General features: G+C 33.3%; 1 protein-coding gene across 2 annotated transcripts in view; it reads right to left on the bottom strand.

The window, feature by feature from the left end:
* The window catches only part of LOC145693327 (uncharacterized), a 334,188-nt gene that overhangs the window by 8,436 nt on the left and 312,046 nt on the right, over positions 1–13,706 (bottom strand). For both annotated transcript variants that reach the window (XM_081769215.1, XM_081769216.1), the window contains exon 3: positions 10,598–10,705. In XM_081769215.1, the coding sequence (XP_081625341.1) occupies positions 10,598–10,705 (108 nt within the window). The remainder of the gene's footprint in view (positions 1–10,597; positions 10,706–13,706) is intronic.

Genomic DNA, 13,706 nt, shown 5'->3' with positions numbered 1-13,706 from the left:
TATCTTTTTCTTCAGCGTGGCAATTTCACCTTAAGCGTCAAATATTATCTTCGCTTTTCCTCGCATGGATGTGCTGAATTCGTTCATTTTGAAAAAAAAAAAAAAAATCTCCAAGTAAGAGTGTGTACAACCATTTCTCATCATTCAAATAATTTGCTAGCAAATTGTTTTTAGTCATTTAAGTGAAGAAACTTCAGGTCGAAGTTCAAGCAAACGGGACAACGTTTTGCCTCGTGACAACCATCGTACTTGTGTGTGTAATAACCAAGACTTGGTGTATACTTCCCATATCTTCAGACAATATTTTGGACAATCTACCTTGCAAAGGAGTTGATAATTTCGATAACGTTGTCCAATACCTCCTTTAATATCACTGTTTTCTTTTTTTCGTTCCGAGGGTATGCCGGTGTAGCACATAGTGACTACTTATGTAGGTTTTTGAAACTTTTTTGAATCTTGTAACAAGCCAGCAACATAATCTACCACAACCTGTGCGCCATCTGTGCACATGTCAATGCAATTGTTACGTGCTATCGAGTTTTCACTGAGGAAGTAATCAACCAAGGAAAAGAAAACACTACGGTACCACTTATAGAGAATGGAAGTGGCGTTCAGAACAGAAACTTTTGCGAAAAGAATTTGAAAATTTGTATTGCACAAATGTTATTAACACAGATAAGTCGGCAATGTCTGTGAATTCGTCAGGTTGTAACTTTTTTTTTTTTTTTAACTGATATGGGGAGTTAGGGTATCTTTAACATAGTTCAATAGACCTTGAGTTCCATTACACATAATGTTATGTGATAGGGACACATTGAAGATCAAGTTCACAGTTTTTGTTTAAAATGTACTTTGCAAATATTTATTTGAATTATAAGTATAACACTTGCATATTGTTTGTGACTCACACGCTTGCTATCACAGTAATATTTCAGATGTAAATCAATATAAAATGTAGTTTAAGAATGATCATTCGTTTCCTAAATGTTTTCTAAATAAAGAAAACAATACGTAAGGATATACCAAGTGTTACTAAATTACGAAATTGTAAATTTCATTAAGAAACGATTTTATTTTTCCTACTAGGAAGAGCTAAGGAAAAACTCATGAATGTAGGCAGGCACGTAGCCAAGGGGTGGGTCCGGACCCCCCCCCTTCAAAACCATAAATGAAAAAATTAAGGAACGACGAAATAGAAAGTAACGAGAAAAACAAGAATCAGCGTTAATAATATAAAACTACAGCAAACGATTGGTTACTCTTTTTTATAAGGAGCTTTGTGTGGAGGAAACGAAAGAGGTCCACGTTTAAAATGGACATTATGAGAACGGAACATTCCGAATTCCATCTAGCTCCATGTTAATCCTATGGACTACAAATGACAATCGATAAACCGGTTCGATCAGATAGACTCTCAGGTAGAACTTAAAAAATGCCCCCAATCACCAATAATATGAGCCTGAAAACATAGATTCCGGTTGCACGTGTTAAAAAAAAATCAATTTCGCAGCAACACTAATCCACTTTATAGGATGTTTTTACTGCCAATGAGGTCTTATTGCTATCCTTGACGGCATTAAACGAAGATAAGAGAAAGAAGGAAGAAGACAGGACGAACCGAGTTCAAATAACCTCGGAAGACTATATCTTTTTCAATATTTTAAAAATATTCTTTTACTGGAGATTTCTTTATAGTTTGTTATTAAAATACTAACATATCCTCATTTTATTGTCATAATAAACCAATATGGGTATGTTGCCAGTAAAATAGTTTAGATTGTTCGAGCTCCTGGTGTGTAACCACAATATTTCATGTCACTACCACCCCCATTACGAAATCCTGGCAAAACGAACTAATATATTTTGCCAGTAAAATAGTTTAGAACGATCCAGCCCCTGGTGTGATAACCACAGTGTTTTGTCACGGACCCTCCCTATTACGAAATCCTGGCTACGTGCCTGATGTAGGGTAACATCAAGCATCGTGACTTACACTATGTTGCCAAATCTCTCATAGACACTATCTAAACTACCTATGCAGTGTTGCAGACGCCATCTAAAGTACCTAAAATTTTTGTTCAGCGACTCCTCATTCGTGTGCAGAAATAAATGTCTATAATTGTTGTTCTTAAATATTTTCTTCGAGTTAATTGGGAAGGTACCGTACGTAACCTTATGATTACACTATACAGGTGCCCCGTTAAATTGGTTTCTTATTCTCATTCACACGTTGTTGAGTCTTTTCAATTGTTTGTTTGCATACCTCTGGATCTTACTCAAAACTTACTCCATATCATCAAATTTGAAACTAATTCCCAATTCTAGCATTTAACTCATTGATATTTTTTTAAAGTCTAATATTTGATTGTTGAACTTTTTTTCAAGTTTGGAATTTGTTTTAATTCTTCAATGTACCTCTTTGTCCATTTATTTGATTACTCAAAATGTATATAGTATAAGCCTATAGTTCTTTGGATATAGCCTGATAAGTTATCGGATGCATTTGAATGCCAATTAATGTGAATTGTTGACAATATTTCGTCAAAATTTTCATGGTTACATGATTGTGTTTCTTCCTTCAACCTTCAGAAGTAGTTCTATTGTTTGGGATTGTAATCGAACATGAATAAGGGGATAAAATCCACTCGATGTTGAGAGTATGCATATATATATTGTATGATTTAGGAAAAATGTGATTTAGGAAAACCCTCCTTGTGGTTCAGGAAAAATGTTCCACGTCAGCTTTCGTGATTCTTATAGAATATGGTGTATATGCTTTATGAGTCTTTCTGACAATTCTCACTGCTTGGAGGTAAAATCAGTCAAGAATGAGAGGTGAAATTATCTGCAACGAGAAGTAAGTAACCTCCTCCCTGATTAAAAAAAAAAAGGGTTCTACGATAGTTATCGAAAAATAATATTTGATTTTGTTCCAATAATGCGCAATTAAGTCTTCGTGTGATTAAAATCAACCAAGTGAAAATGAAATAGTGTCTTTAACTTCCCCGCACCCTTCCTCCTGATTTAAAAATACGTTCTCGTACAACTCGTAAAAAAATAATCTGGTAAAAACTCGTAAATAAATATGTTTTAATACAATACTATGCACATGACGTTTCAGCGTTTCCCACAACCCTCATTGCGTAGGGTTCCAAGCAGTGTTCCTCTCTCCTTGTACTGAAAAATATAGTGAATAGGTGTATTGCAGAGTAACTTTCGTTTAAAACTCTGAGTTTCAAAATTAAGAATTATGTGTTAGTTGAGATTCAAATTCGTGAGGAGTAAAGCTATGAAAACATTCAATTCAGACTCCTAGCTAACCCAAAAATGTAGGGGGTAGTAGAAGTTAGGGGGACGATCCAACCATATTATAGTTCATTTGCAAGCCTACCGTAAAAATTTTAGGGGGCAGCAAAAATTTAGGATCTGATTCAATTAAAAAAAAAAAAAACTTTCGTTTGCTTTTACAATATGCAGTATAATTAGTTAATAAACGGTACATTTTCATTATAGCGATGCAAAAATTGTTCCAGAAAGAAACATTGTAGAGTTTAAAACGAACAACAGCATATTCATCATCATAATATGTTGATGAACTTAGACAGCTAGAAAGTTAACTCACAGAATTCAGAAAAACTGAGATAGGTGTGAAAGTGAAAGTGAAAGCTATTTATCACTGGACTTGTACATGAAAAATTAGATGTAGATGCTAATTTAATAATAATTGAAAGAAAAACAATCTGATGAAAAATAAGAATGTGTTTAAATAAATAAGCAATGAAGTAATTTTACACTTGAAAAGCAATTGAAACATACACAAGTGAACGGGTACCAATTTCGAAACCAGAGCGTGTGTAGGGAATAATACTATGAAGTTTTGAGGAGGCACGTATCAAGACAAAGTTTGGGATGCAGAGGCAAAATTTAAAAATTAACCTAAATGTGAACCATTTGAGATTTTAACTAGTGAGTTTATGTGTGTAAATTAAAGCCTCACTTCTTACCTATCCTTTGGAGCTAGAGACACCTTTTTGTGTAGGAGGTTATGCGGAACAAATGTATCTATCTATCTATATAGACGGTATTTATTGAGTGGTTCAAATTTGAGCGTGAAAAGGCTTAAAAAGGCTTTCTGTTTCAAATATATTGATATGATATAAAGAAACAAAGAATAGGTTCTATTAATAATGAACTTTATCTGCCATTAAACTAACATCATACTCAAAATGGTCGTTTATGGTTTTATGTAAATTGATTTTAGGCTCTAATAGAATATCTGAAGCTCACAATAAAATGTTTTCTGAACAGAGAAGGAGATGTAAGCTAGATCAAACCGATATCAAAATAAATATGGGTTCTATCTGTTTCTTGGTTTATGATATATTTTCTGTATTATATAACTGTCAGTAACTTCAAAAGATGATCAGACTACCAATGTATCAGACTCTTGTGATATCGTGGGTTTCATAACTATTTGCTGGCAACTAATGAAATGACAGTTTGAAAACCAATAAAAATAGCCAACCCCGGATTGAAAATAGAACTAATAAGTAGTGTATGTTTTAAAAGCACTTATTTAATTGTACAGTCCACTACAGGAAAACAATGGTAACACTTGGACAAGTCATTCATAAAAGGTAAAAAAGGCGAAAGTTTCGTTTCTTTCTTTCTTTCTTTTTCTTTCAAAAAATCTGTCGTTGTGAAAAATCAATTCCAAAGAATACGGCTTTTTTGATCTCTACTTAGCACATACATTCATATATTCATTATTAGTTGTTGTGGAAGGTTGGAACCAATAATCTTTCGTTGTTTCCTTTCTAGGTGAAACCATCTGACATACTATGGCTCATTAAAGGAAAATACCGAATTTGGAGCAACGGGTGGTGATGAAGTTTGTAACGCTGGAAGAGGCTGCTTACATTGAAATACACGAACGTCTGCAGAAGATTTATAAAGACTCTGTTCCACAGCGTACACTAGTTTGAGATGGGGAAATAAGTTTAAATGAGATCGGGAAAACATTGATGATGATCCAAAGAGTGGACGGTCAGCACACTCTTAAAATTAAGGAATAATCGACAAAGTTAAGAAAAATTTGATGGAAGACCACAGAATAACTATTCAACAGTTAGTAAACATCCTGAAGATCAGTGTCGGGTCCATTCATAGCATCTCTCATAACCAAGTACGGCTTTCCAAGATCTCAGCAAGTTCGATTTCCAGAATGCTTATGGGTGCCCACAAACAAGCAAGGCACAATATCTGTAGCAAATCTAAACCTAAGAAGGTAAATGGACGTAATCACATACCACGATTATGCATTGAAGACTGACTTGCTCTCAAATACTGATATATTTTTTGTGTACAATTTATAATCTAATGTTAAAGACACAACCATTTCCAAGTGAAATCAAAAGATTATGTCAAATTTATAAATCTACACTGAGAAAATTCCGTTCTCCGGACAGCGGTATATTGTATAAATATACGGAACCCTCTTGCTTACTACAGAAATTAGTACGGAGCATACGTTATCCGTATGCTACATAGGCACTGCCTTTAGATGTTACATCATGCGTTGCAGGATGTCTGATATCTAACACTCTTCCTTATATTACATATATATCTACAATGTATGTAACCTTCGTTAGGTATATACGTTCATTTGTATGTGAGATCCTGACCGCCTATATTGTTTCATACGGAAAGTACGTGCAGATGGAACACTTATACAGAAAGTACAGTATTATAAAACATGCGTTTTCAGTTATACGTTTGCTGTACTTTAAGTCCAAAAACTACAGGATTTACAAATGTAACGTGCGATTTTAAGTACGCCACGTACATTTTTTTCTCAGTGTAAAGGAAAGAACGAAGTAGAAAATCATTGGCCAATGAAAAATATGTGCACCTTCAAAAATATTACAAGAAATAATACAAATTAAAAGTTTTAATCATATTAAATATTTTGTTTTAGAACTTGGGTTCTACGGATGTAAATCGACAGTGACTAAGAAGAATTTTACACTCGCGGGATTTATATGATATATTCTATCTTAAGTAATGGAAGAGGGGAAAATTAAAGTAATTTCATTCTTAAGGTGCCAGACGGGATGATACAAAACTTTCTCTTTAAAGTAGAACTAAGTTTTAATGTAAAGTATATCACTTAAAAGTAGAGAATTATTTTGTTGCAAAGTGACTGGAACAGAAACTTATAGAAATGTACTAACTTGTAAGATTAGTTTGGAAGTTTAATGAAATTAGAAAAAATAGATTTGAAAAAAATATAAATATGTTTATGCTGCACTGAAAAGAAAGAACATTATTTGCCCAACTATTGAGAAGTTATGTTATACTTCTGTAAATGTGTTGATATTATTTCATCTGTGTATTCTTTTCTCTTTTTTATTTTATTTCTGTATTGTATATGAATTTTATCATTTACGTAAGTATATAGAATATATCACGTAAGCCTCCTATAATTGGAGATTTGTGCTCTATTGGAAGTTAATAAATAAATGAACATAATGGATGTTCAGAATATCGAAATAGGAACAGGAAAGTAGATTGTAATTATTTCAGAGTCAATCTGGACATTATCTAATACGATCCAGCAAAGTCAAAATAAATCTTCCTTCGAATGAGGCGTGAATTTACCTTTTCAGTCCTGAAATATACAACTACCTGTAAACAGGAACACATTCTTAAATATTTTGATTAATATTTTTTGATATGTCAAAGAAATACTGTTGACTGATTACCTTTAATGTGAATTGTAGCGCAGGAAACAGTTCTACTTAGATATTAGCACAATTTCGCAAAATAATCAAATGGTGTGGAAAGTTGGCGAAAGAGGAAAGAGTACAATCCTTTATCTCACATATCTCGTGCTGCAAAGGTTGTTGCTGGATGGTTTGAAGTGTTGCCTCATATACCCTGACCCTACTTTCCAGACTACATAATTGAATTGAATTGAATTTTATTGCGTTCAATGACCATTTACATTGGCTGCTTGCCATATGATATAGAACATGTCAATGATGTGATTATAAAAATACATATTATATTAAACATTAAACTAAAAACAAGTACTTTAACAAGTAAAAACAAGTACTAAAAACTGGTGATAGAAAAAAACGTGATAAAATATTGTTGTTTTCCTTATACATAAGATTTTTTTTTTTACAAAATAGAAAAAATATATATACACAAAAATTACATTTACTACTTAGCAGAACCTAGATCAATTTGCAAGTCTTCCTTCACACTGTAAAAGCAGTGATTTAACAACAGAGTACGTATTGACTTTTTAAAACATTCATGTTTGGCGAGACTTCATTTGATTAAGCAACGAGCTAAAAAGTTGTGCACTAGGGTGTATCGAAAAAAACTTTTTTTTTTTAATCTTGTTACCCTTAGTGGCCATTTTTGATCAAATGTGTTTAATATAACATAGAAAAAATTTCAAATCGATACCTCAATTTTTGAGATGCCGCCATAGGCTTGAAATTCGAAAAAAAATGATAAAATCACAGATTTTTAATACATTAAGTGAAATATTTATTACTTTATACAGTACTACTCTTAGTAATAATTGTTTTCCAACTAGTTCAAATATAATGAGAAAAGAAATTTAAAATCGTTAGCCCTTGTTTATGAGGTGCCACCATCGATTAATTTATAATGTTCGTGTGTGGCACCTGTCTCCCCTGCAACTCAATTGTCGAAACAAATGGATTCGCTTACTCAGACATAACAATCCGTTTGAGGTGAATTATTACATTTGAGTGATGTGCTTTTGCTAGTTTGGTAGCGTTGACGCGTGATACTGTTTTCTTGCTTGATCCTATTGTCTACAAGCCTGTGGTTTTCTCCATATATGTTTGTGAGTGCGCAATTGTTTTGCTTGTATCAACATGGAATTGGAGAATAAGACTCGATTACGGTTAGAGGATACAAAAAAAAAAAAAAAAAAAAATCACGATGTTATTGGGTCTCCAGAGAATTTAGTTGTGTTCAACTGCCTACAATAGAAAGTGTGCTGGAACAATTCCGGTGGGAAAAGGGAAACAAAGAATAATTCCGGTTCTAAAAAAGATCCGCCAGCCAAGGACATTACTTACATAGTGGCTTCTAAAATAATTCAAGTTTGGAAGGAGTCATCGATATGTGGAAAAGCTACTTTAAGTCAACAACAAATTATTACCTTAATTCTTCAATATCACGAGAAAGTTCGTCAGCTCCTAAAATCATCGAAAAAATCCAGATGTGATGCCAAAATAGTACAATTTCAAAAATTTGCCAGAGAAATCTTATTTGGTATTGCTTGGTATGAATGTGTTGATCCACTGATTCATTGTAAATGTGGAAAAGAAAGACGAGTGCTAAAGTTAGAGGTGTCATTTCTTCTTGACCAAAGAACAGAAAGGGAAATGATTACAGGAGGAATAGACAAAAGTGAATCAAAACGGCTTATGAAGCGGTATAAAAGAACCAAAAAACGTGGAAATGAACATTTAAAACAAGCTAAACAAACTTTAAACTAGGACCAAGGAAATCTACATACATCAACGTAGGTATTCCACAAGGATCAATTTTAGGACCTATATGTTTCTTCTCTACATAAATGATATGACATACCACCTTAGAGAGACTAAACTTATTTTATATGCAGTCGATACAAATGTCATTATAAAATTAGAACCACCTAAAGTCCAAAAGAAAATAGATAACAGTATACCACAGATTGTTTCCTGGTTTGCGAACAACAAACTGTTTCTAAACTCCGACAAAACGTTCTGCTTATACTTTAGTTCTAACCGTGCTAAATTGACATCATATCCAATACTTCAACTAGACGAAAAAATAACGAAGCCAGCCGAAACAGTCAAGTTTCTTGGTTTTCTGATAGATAATAATTTGTCCTGGTCTCAACATATTGTAAAATTATCTCATGAATTATCCTCTGTGATTTTCCTAATAAGGTAACTTGTTCCCATTTTAAGTAGAAAAGTAGTACTAACAGCTTATCATGCACTGTTCCACAGCAAAATCAGATATGGAATAGCCTTTTGGGGTTCATTCATCGAATTTAAGAAAGTTTTTTATATTCCAAAAGAAAGTAATAAGAATAATCACCAATACTTCATATACTTCTTGCAGAATGCTATTCAAAGACCTAAATATTATTCCACTTTCTTCATTGTATATTTATGAAACATTACTTTCGGTCCACAAGAAACAAGAACTGTACAAAAAGAGCTCATATAAACATGGATATAATAAAATGAAATGAAATCTTTGAGTTTTACGTCCCACGGTTATGCCGGTTAGGCTAAAGGAGACGGTGATGATGAGTGAGGAATGAAATGGTGGAATGAAGAAAGTGGGAGGAAACGGTATCCCACTCACACGGTGTTTGTCCATCACAAAGTTCACTTGGCGGGGGCTAAACATGGATATAATACGAGAACGAAGTCGCATCTCTAAGTTCCTCTTCATAATACCACTTTGTTTTCGAAAACAATTGCATACAAAGGTGTACAATAGGGTGTATCGAAAAAAACGTATTTTTCGAAATCTTGTTACCTTAGTTGCCATTTTTGGCCAAATGTGGTTAATAAAGCACAGAAAAATTTCAAATCGATACATCAAGTTTTTGAGGTGCCGCCTTCGACTTGAATTTTTTAAATAATGAAATCGTAGATTTTTAAGACAGTAAATGAAATATTATAACTTTATAGTATGTTCCACTTTCGTAGTAATAATCGTTCTCCAGATAGTCCTAACGCGTATAACGTAAAAAGATTTCAAGGCTCTACTTCAATTTTTTGAGTTGCCAGCATCACTTTGAACTGTGAGGGAAAAGTCAATGATCTTGTGTATTAATGTATATTTGTAAAAATTTCACAAAAAATATTTAAACATGTTAGTGATTTCTGAAGATTACTAGTGCACTAAAATTCCAAAACTTTTTCTTTTCATAGAAGTTTACATAAGTCAAGTCTGGATATCCTTACGTAAGTCAGACATCGGTTACTTGTCACACAAAGTATATCACCCATTTCACCGCATTTGTCACTGAAATCCCAATAAATTCAATTATTTTTCTCTTTTATAATTAGAAGGAAAAATATCACGACTGCATGGTCAGTGTGAAACCGAAAAACTTTTAGATATAAGACGAGGTAAGGAGCGGAAACCGTCGCAATCGTTAAACTATTAAGCATTTATTGATTAATGGACACTATTAGACGAATATCACCAAACTAAGCTGTCACACACAAAAAAGTAAAAAGATAAATGTGATTCAAGGAAATTAAACAGTATTAAATTTAAAATATCTAAATGAGCTATGTACCCGTTAGAGTATACTGCGAAAATATCAAACATAATATATAAATCATATTACTATTATTCTTATATTCCTTTTTTTCTTTCTTTGATTTCCTTTTTTTCTAACAAATGCATTATTTGGTTTATTATTTGTTCTTGTAAACTTTAGCTAAAATGAGATAAAAAATATCAGAAGATATACATTCATAGGCAAAACTTGGTGCGCTGTGTACATTATTTAGTACATAGAATATCTTACCATTGCTTGATGTTCAGAACAGGATATATTAAGTCGAAGTTTCTGAATTTCTATTCGAAGTTGCATCAACTGCTTGGCCAGCTTCTGATCAGTTAGAGTAAGATCGGCCTGTAAAGAAACATCATTTAAGTATGTTTCTTCCATACCTATAGAGCATCAATACAAATATAATTGGCTCAATTTTATTATGAAGTAATAACTGTAGATTGTTTTTCATTTTCTAAAGTTTGGAAGCAACATCATACTTTTCTAAACTCTAAATTTCACGTTTCATGCATATTATTTCAATCTACCGGACCGACTAAAATAAATATTTCCATTACAATCTTTAATAACCTTAATAAACTATTACATACAGGAAAATGATACATGACTTATTACAATTGTCAACTCAAATAATTCGTCACATACACGATACCATAAAATGGCGTCCTCCTATACTATTGAGTAGCATGTTAAGTTCTGATAGTTTAACATCCCACGATGCTCTTTAGGCTAAGGAAGACGATGATATAGGAAAGCGAGTGATGAAATAATTGGTGGAATGATAATGTGGCAGGAAACGAGAGTACCCCGAGAAAACTCATGGACACGATGTTGTTTACCACAAACTTATTCGGAAAGGGATCGAACCAGGGACCCCACGCACTAGAGGTAAGCGCTCTAAGACTGAGACACCGTGTCCCCCCCTTAGAGTAGCATATTTGGTTGCTGTATTTTTATTAAGTGTAAAACGTCAATTACAGTCTATCAAGCTTATATCACTAATTCCAGGTCTTAATGTAGCACACAAGTCTGTAATAATGAATTTGATGACTAGGTCATTGCAAAAGTCAAGAAAAGCGATATTATTAGGAATATGCTCTCAGAATGAAAATGAACTTAAAACGAAAATGATCATTTTGAACATATGCGATGCATAAAGTACGTAGAATATATTTGTATTACCGAATACGGTTATCCATCCATCATCTTTCTATGATATCTAAGGAAAGATGTTAAATTTGAACTATTGGAACATTTTCTGTCCCATCACGTATATCTGGGAGCAATTTTTATATTTCTGAATAAAAGAAACGTTTTATATTCGAAAACATAAAATACATTATTAGGAAGTAGCATCTACCGCTTAGCTGGTTAAATTAAGGAAAAATAGTAATATGTTCCGTTAGTCAGTCACTTTTTTTCTACCGGTACTACGAAAGCACTTTCTGAAATCGTTTCATTTTCGATCATTTTTATATTTCCCCCCTCCCAGACCATGTTGCGTGGCTGAATTTAAATTTAAACGGCATCGGAAGTGTCACTGTTCATCACAGCAACACCGAAAACTATGGATTTGGCACTAATATCGGCAATATTCGATATTATACATCTCCACCTTCCCCTCCCCCATGTTGTGAGGCACGGCATAAGAAGTATTGGGGCGTTTACACTTAGTCGATTTGCGTTCGATTCAGTTGAATTGACGTCACTTTCAACTTAATCGACCGTGTAAACGGGACTTCAACTTAATCGCTTGTTGATCGAAGGCGACTAATCGACTGGCAACTGAATTGAAAGACGTTCTATTTTCTGTGGTTGAAATAATTGAACACATCCATCGATCTGATTCGGCCTAGTTGCTCCGATTTAGTGGCAAATGCAGCGAGTCGATTTAGTCGTGCGACTAAATCGACTAAGTGTAAACGCCCCATAAGAGTGTTCATCTCTGCGACCTCGAATACCAAGGATTCGACACTGATATTGGTCATTTTCGATCATTTGTATATATATATATATATATATATATATATATATATATATATATATATATATATATATATATATATATATATATATATATATATATATATATATATATATATATAGATAGATAGATAGATAGATAGATAGATATAGATAGATAGATAGATAGATATCTTGAACAGGTTTCTTGGTCCCCATTTTGGGACGTATCGACCTCTTGCAATTTTCTCCAGAAAGCACAAGCGGTCACTTTGTCCCCGTAAGGTCTCTTCGTCCCCAAAAAAAGGTCTCTTCCTCCCCAAATGAATATCCAAACAGGTCGTTTTGAAGCTTCGAGGTCTCTTCATCCCAATCAGGCTTACCAACTAACTTTTGTATGGAAATTGTTGACTTAAGATTTTTAACCACAGAATTCACTGTTCAATACTTTATAGATGTGTATACTGTTCTACACATCAGCAATAACATATTGATTAATATTTTCAAATTATATCCTATTTTCGAGATCAGGATTTTATTTTGGGCATATCAATAACAAAGAAAGGAGAAAGAGAAAAAAAATATATGAGAATATTCATTTCAACTGTTAATATTTCAATTTGAAACATGTGCAATGATCTCGCACTATTAAGGCAGTTATTTAAACTAGTTCTATCTTTAAAGTAAAAATTTAAAAAATAAAATCTTTCAGTTTAACGTCCCACTTTTATGATCGTAGAATAACGCAGTCGATGATTTAGACAAGTTAATGATAATGGAGGAATTAATTGAATGAGAATGTTAGATGAAACGAGAGTACCCCGAGAAAATCCACGAAAATATTATCCACTACAAACTTACGTGGCCGGGGATTGAGTCAGGGACTAGATGCTTCAGAGGTAAGCACCTTACTAGTGAGACACCGTGCCGCCTTTCTTTAAAATTTTCGTTGCACGAGAATTACATGAACAATACTCTAATGGTTTTCAATAATATGCTAGTAACACAAGTAATTGAGTGACTGACATGGTAACAAAAATGTTTACGTACATATCGTTGAAATATAAAATTCGACTATACGTAGAAGTTCTAATACCACTACCTCTGGTGTAGTCGGAAATATTATATGAGGGATATGCCATAAATCTAATAACACTAATAATCTATTTTATAAGATATAGTTAGATTCTTTTTGACACATTATCCCTCTCCTCATTCATGTTTAGACTCCAAGTACAATATCATGGTATTCCGAATTCCTATCATTCGATTCTAGTTTATATTCTTTGTGTAACAACAATAAAATATCTTCCTGAGCTCCTCCGTGGCTAAGCGGTTAGTGTACACGCCTTTGGCGTGAGAGGCCCGGGTTTGATTCCCG

Source organism: Thermobia domestica, chromosome 8 (assembly GCF_964235325.1).
Source record: "Thermobia domestica chromosome 8, izTheDome1.hap1.1, whole genome shotgun sequence".
Lineage (NCBI taxonomy): Eukaryota > Metazoa > Arthropoda > Insecta > Zygentoma > Lepismatidae > Thermobia > Thermobia domestica.
Note: the sequence above shows the minus strand (reverse complement) of the source record. Positions and strands in the feature narration are given on the sequence as shown.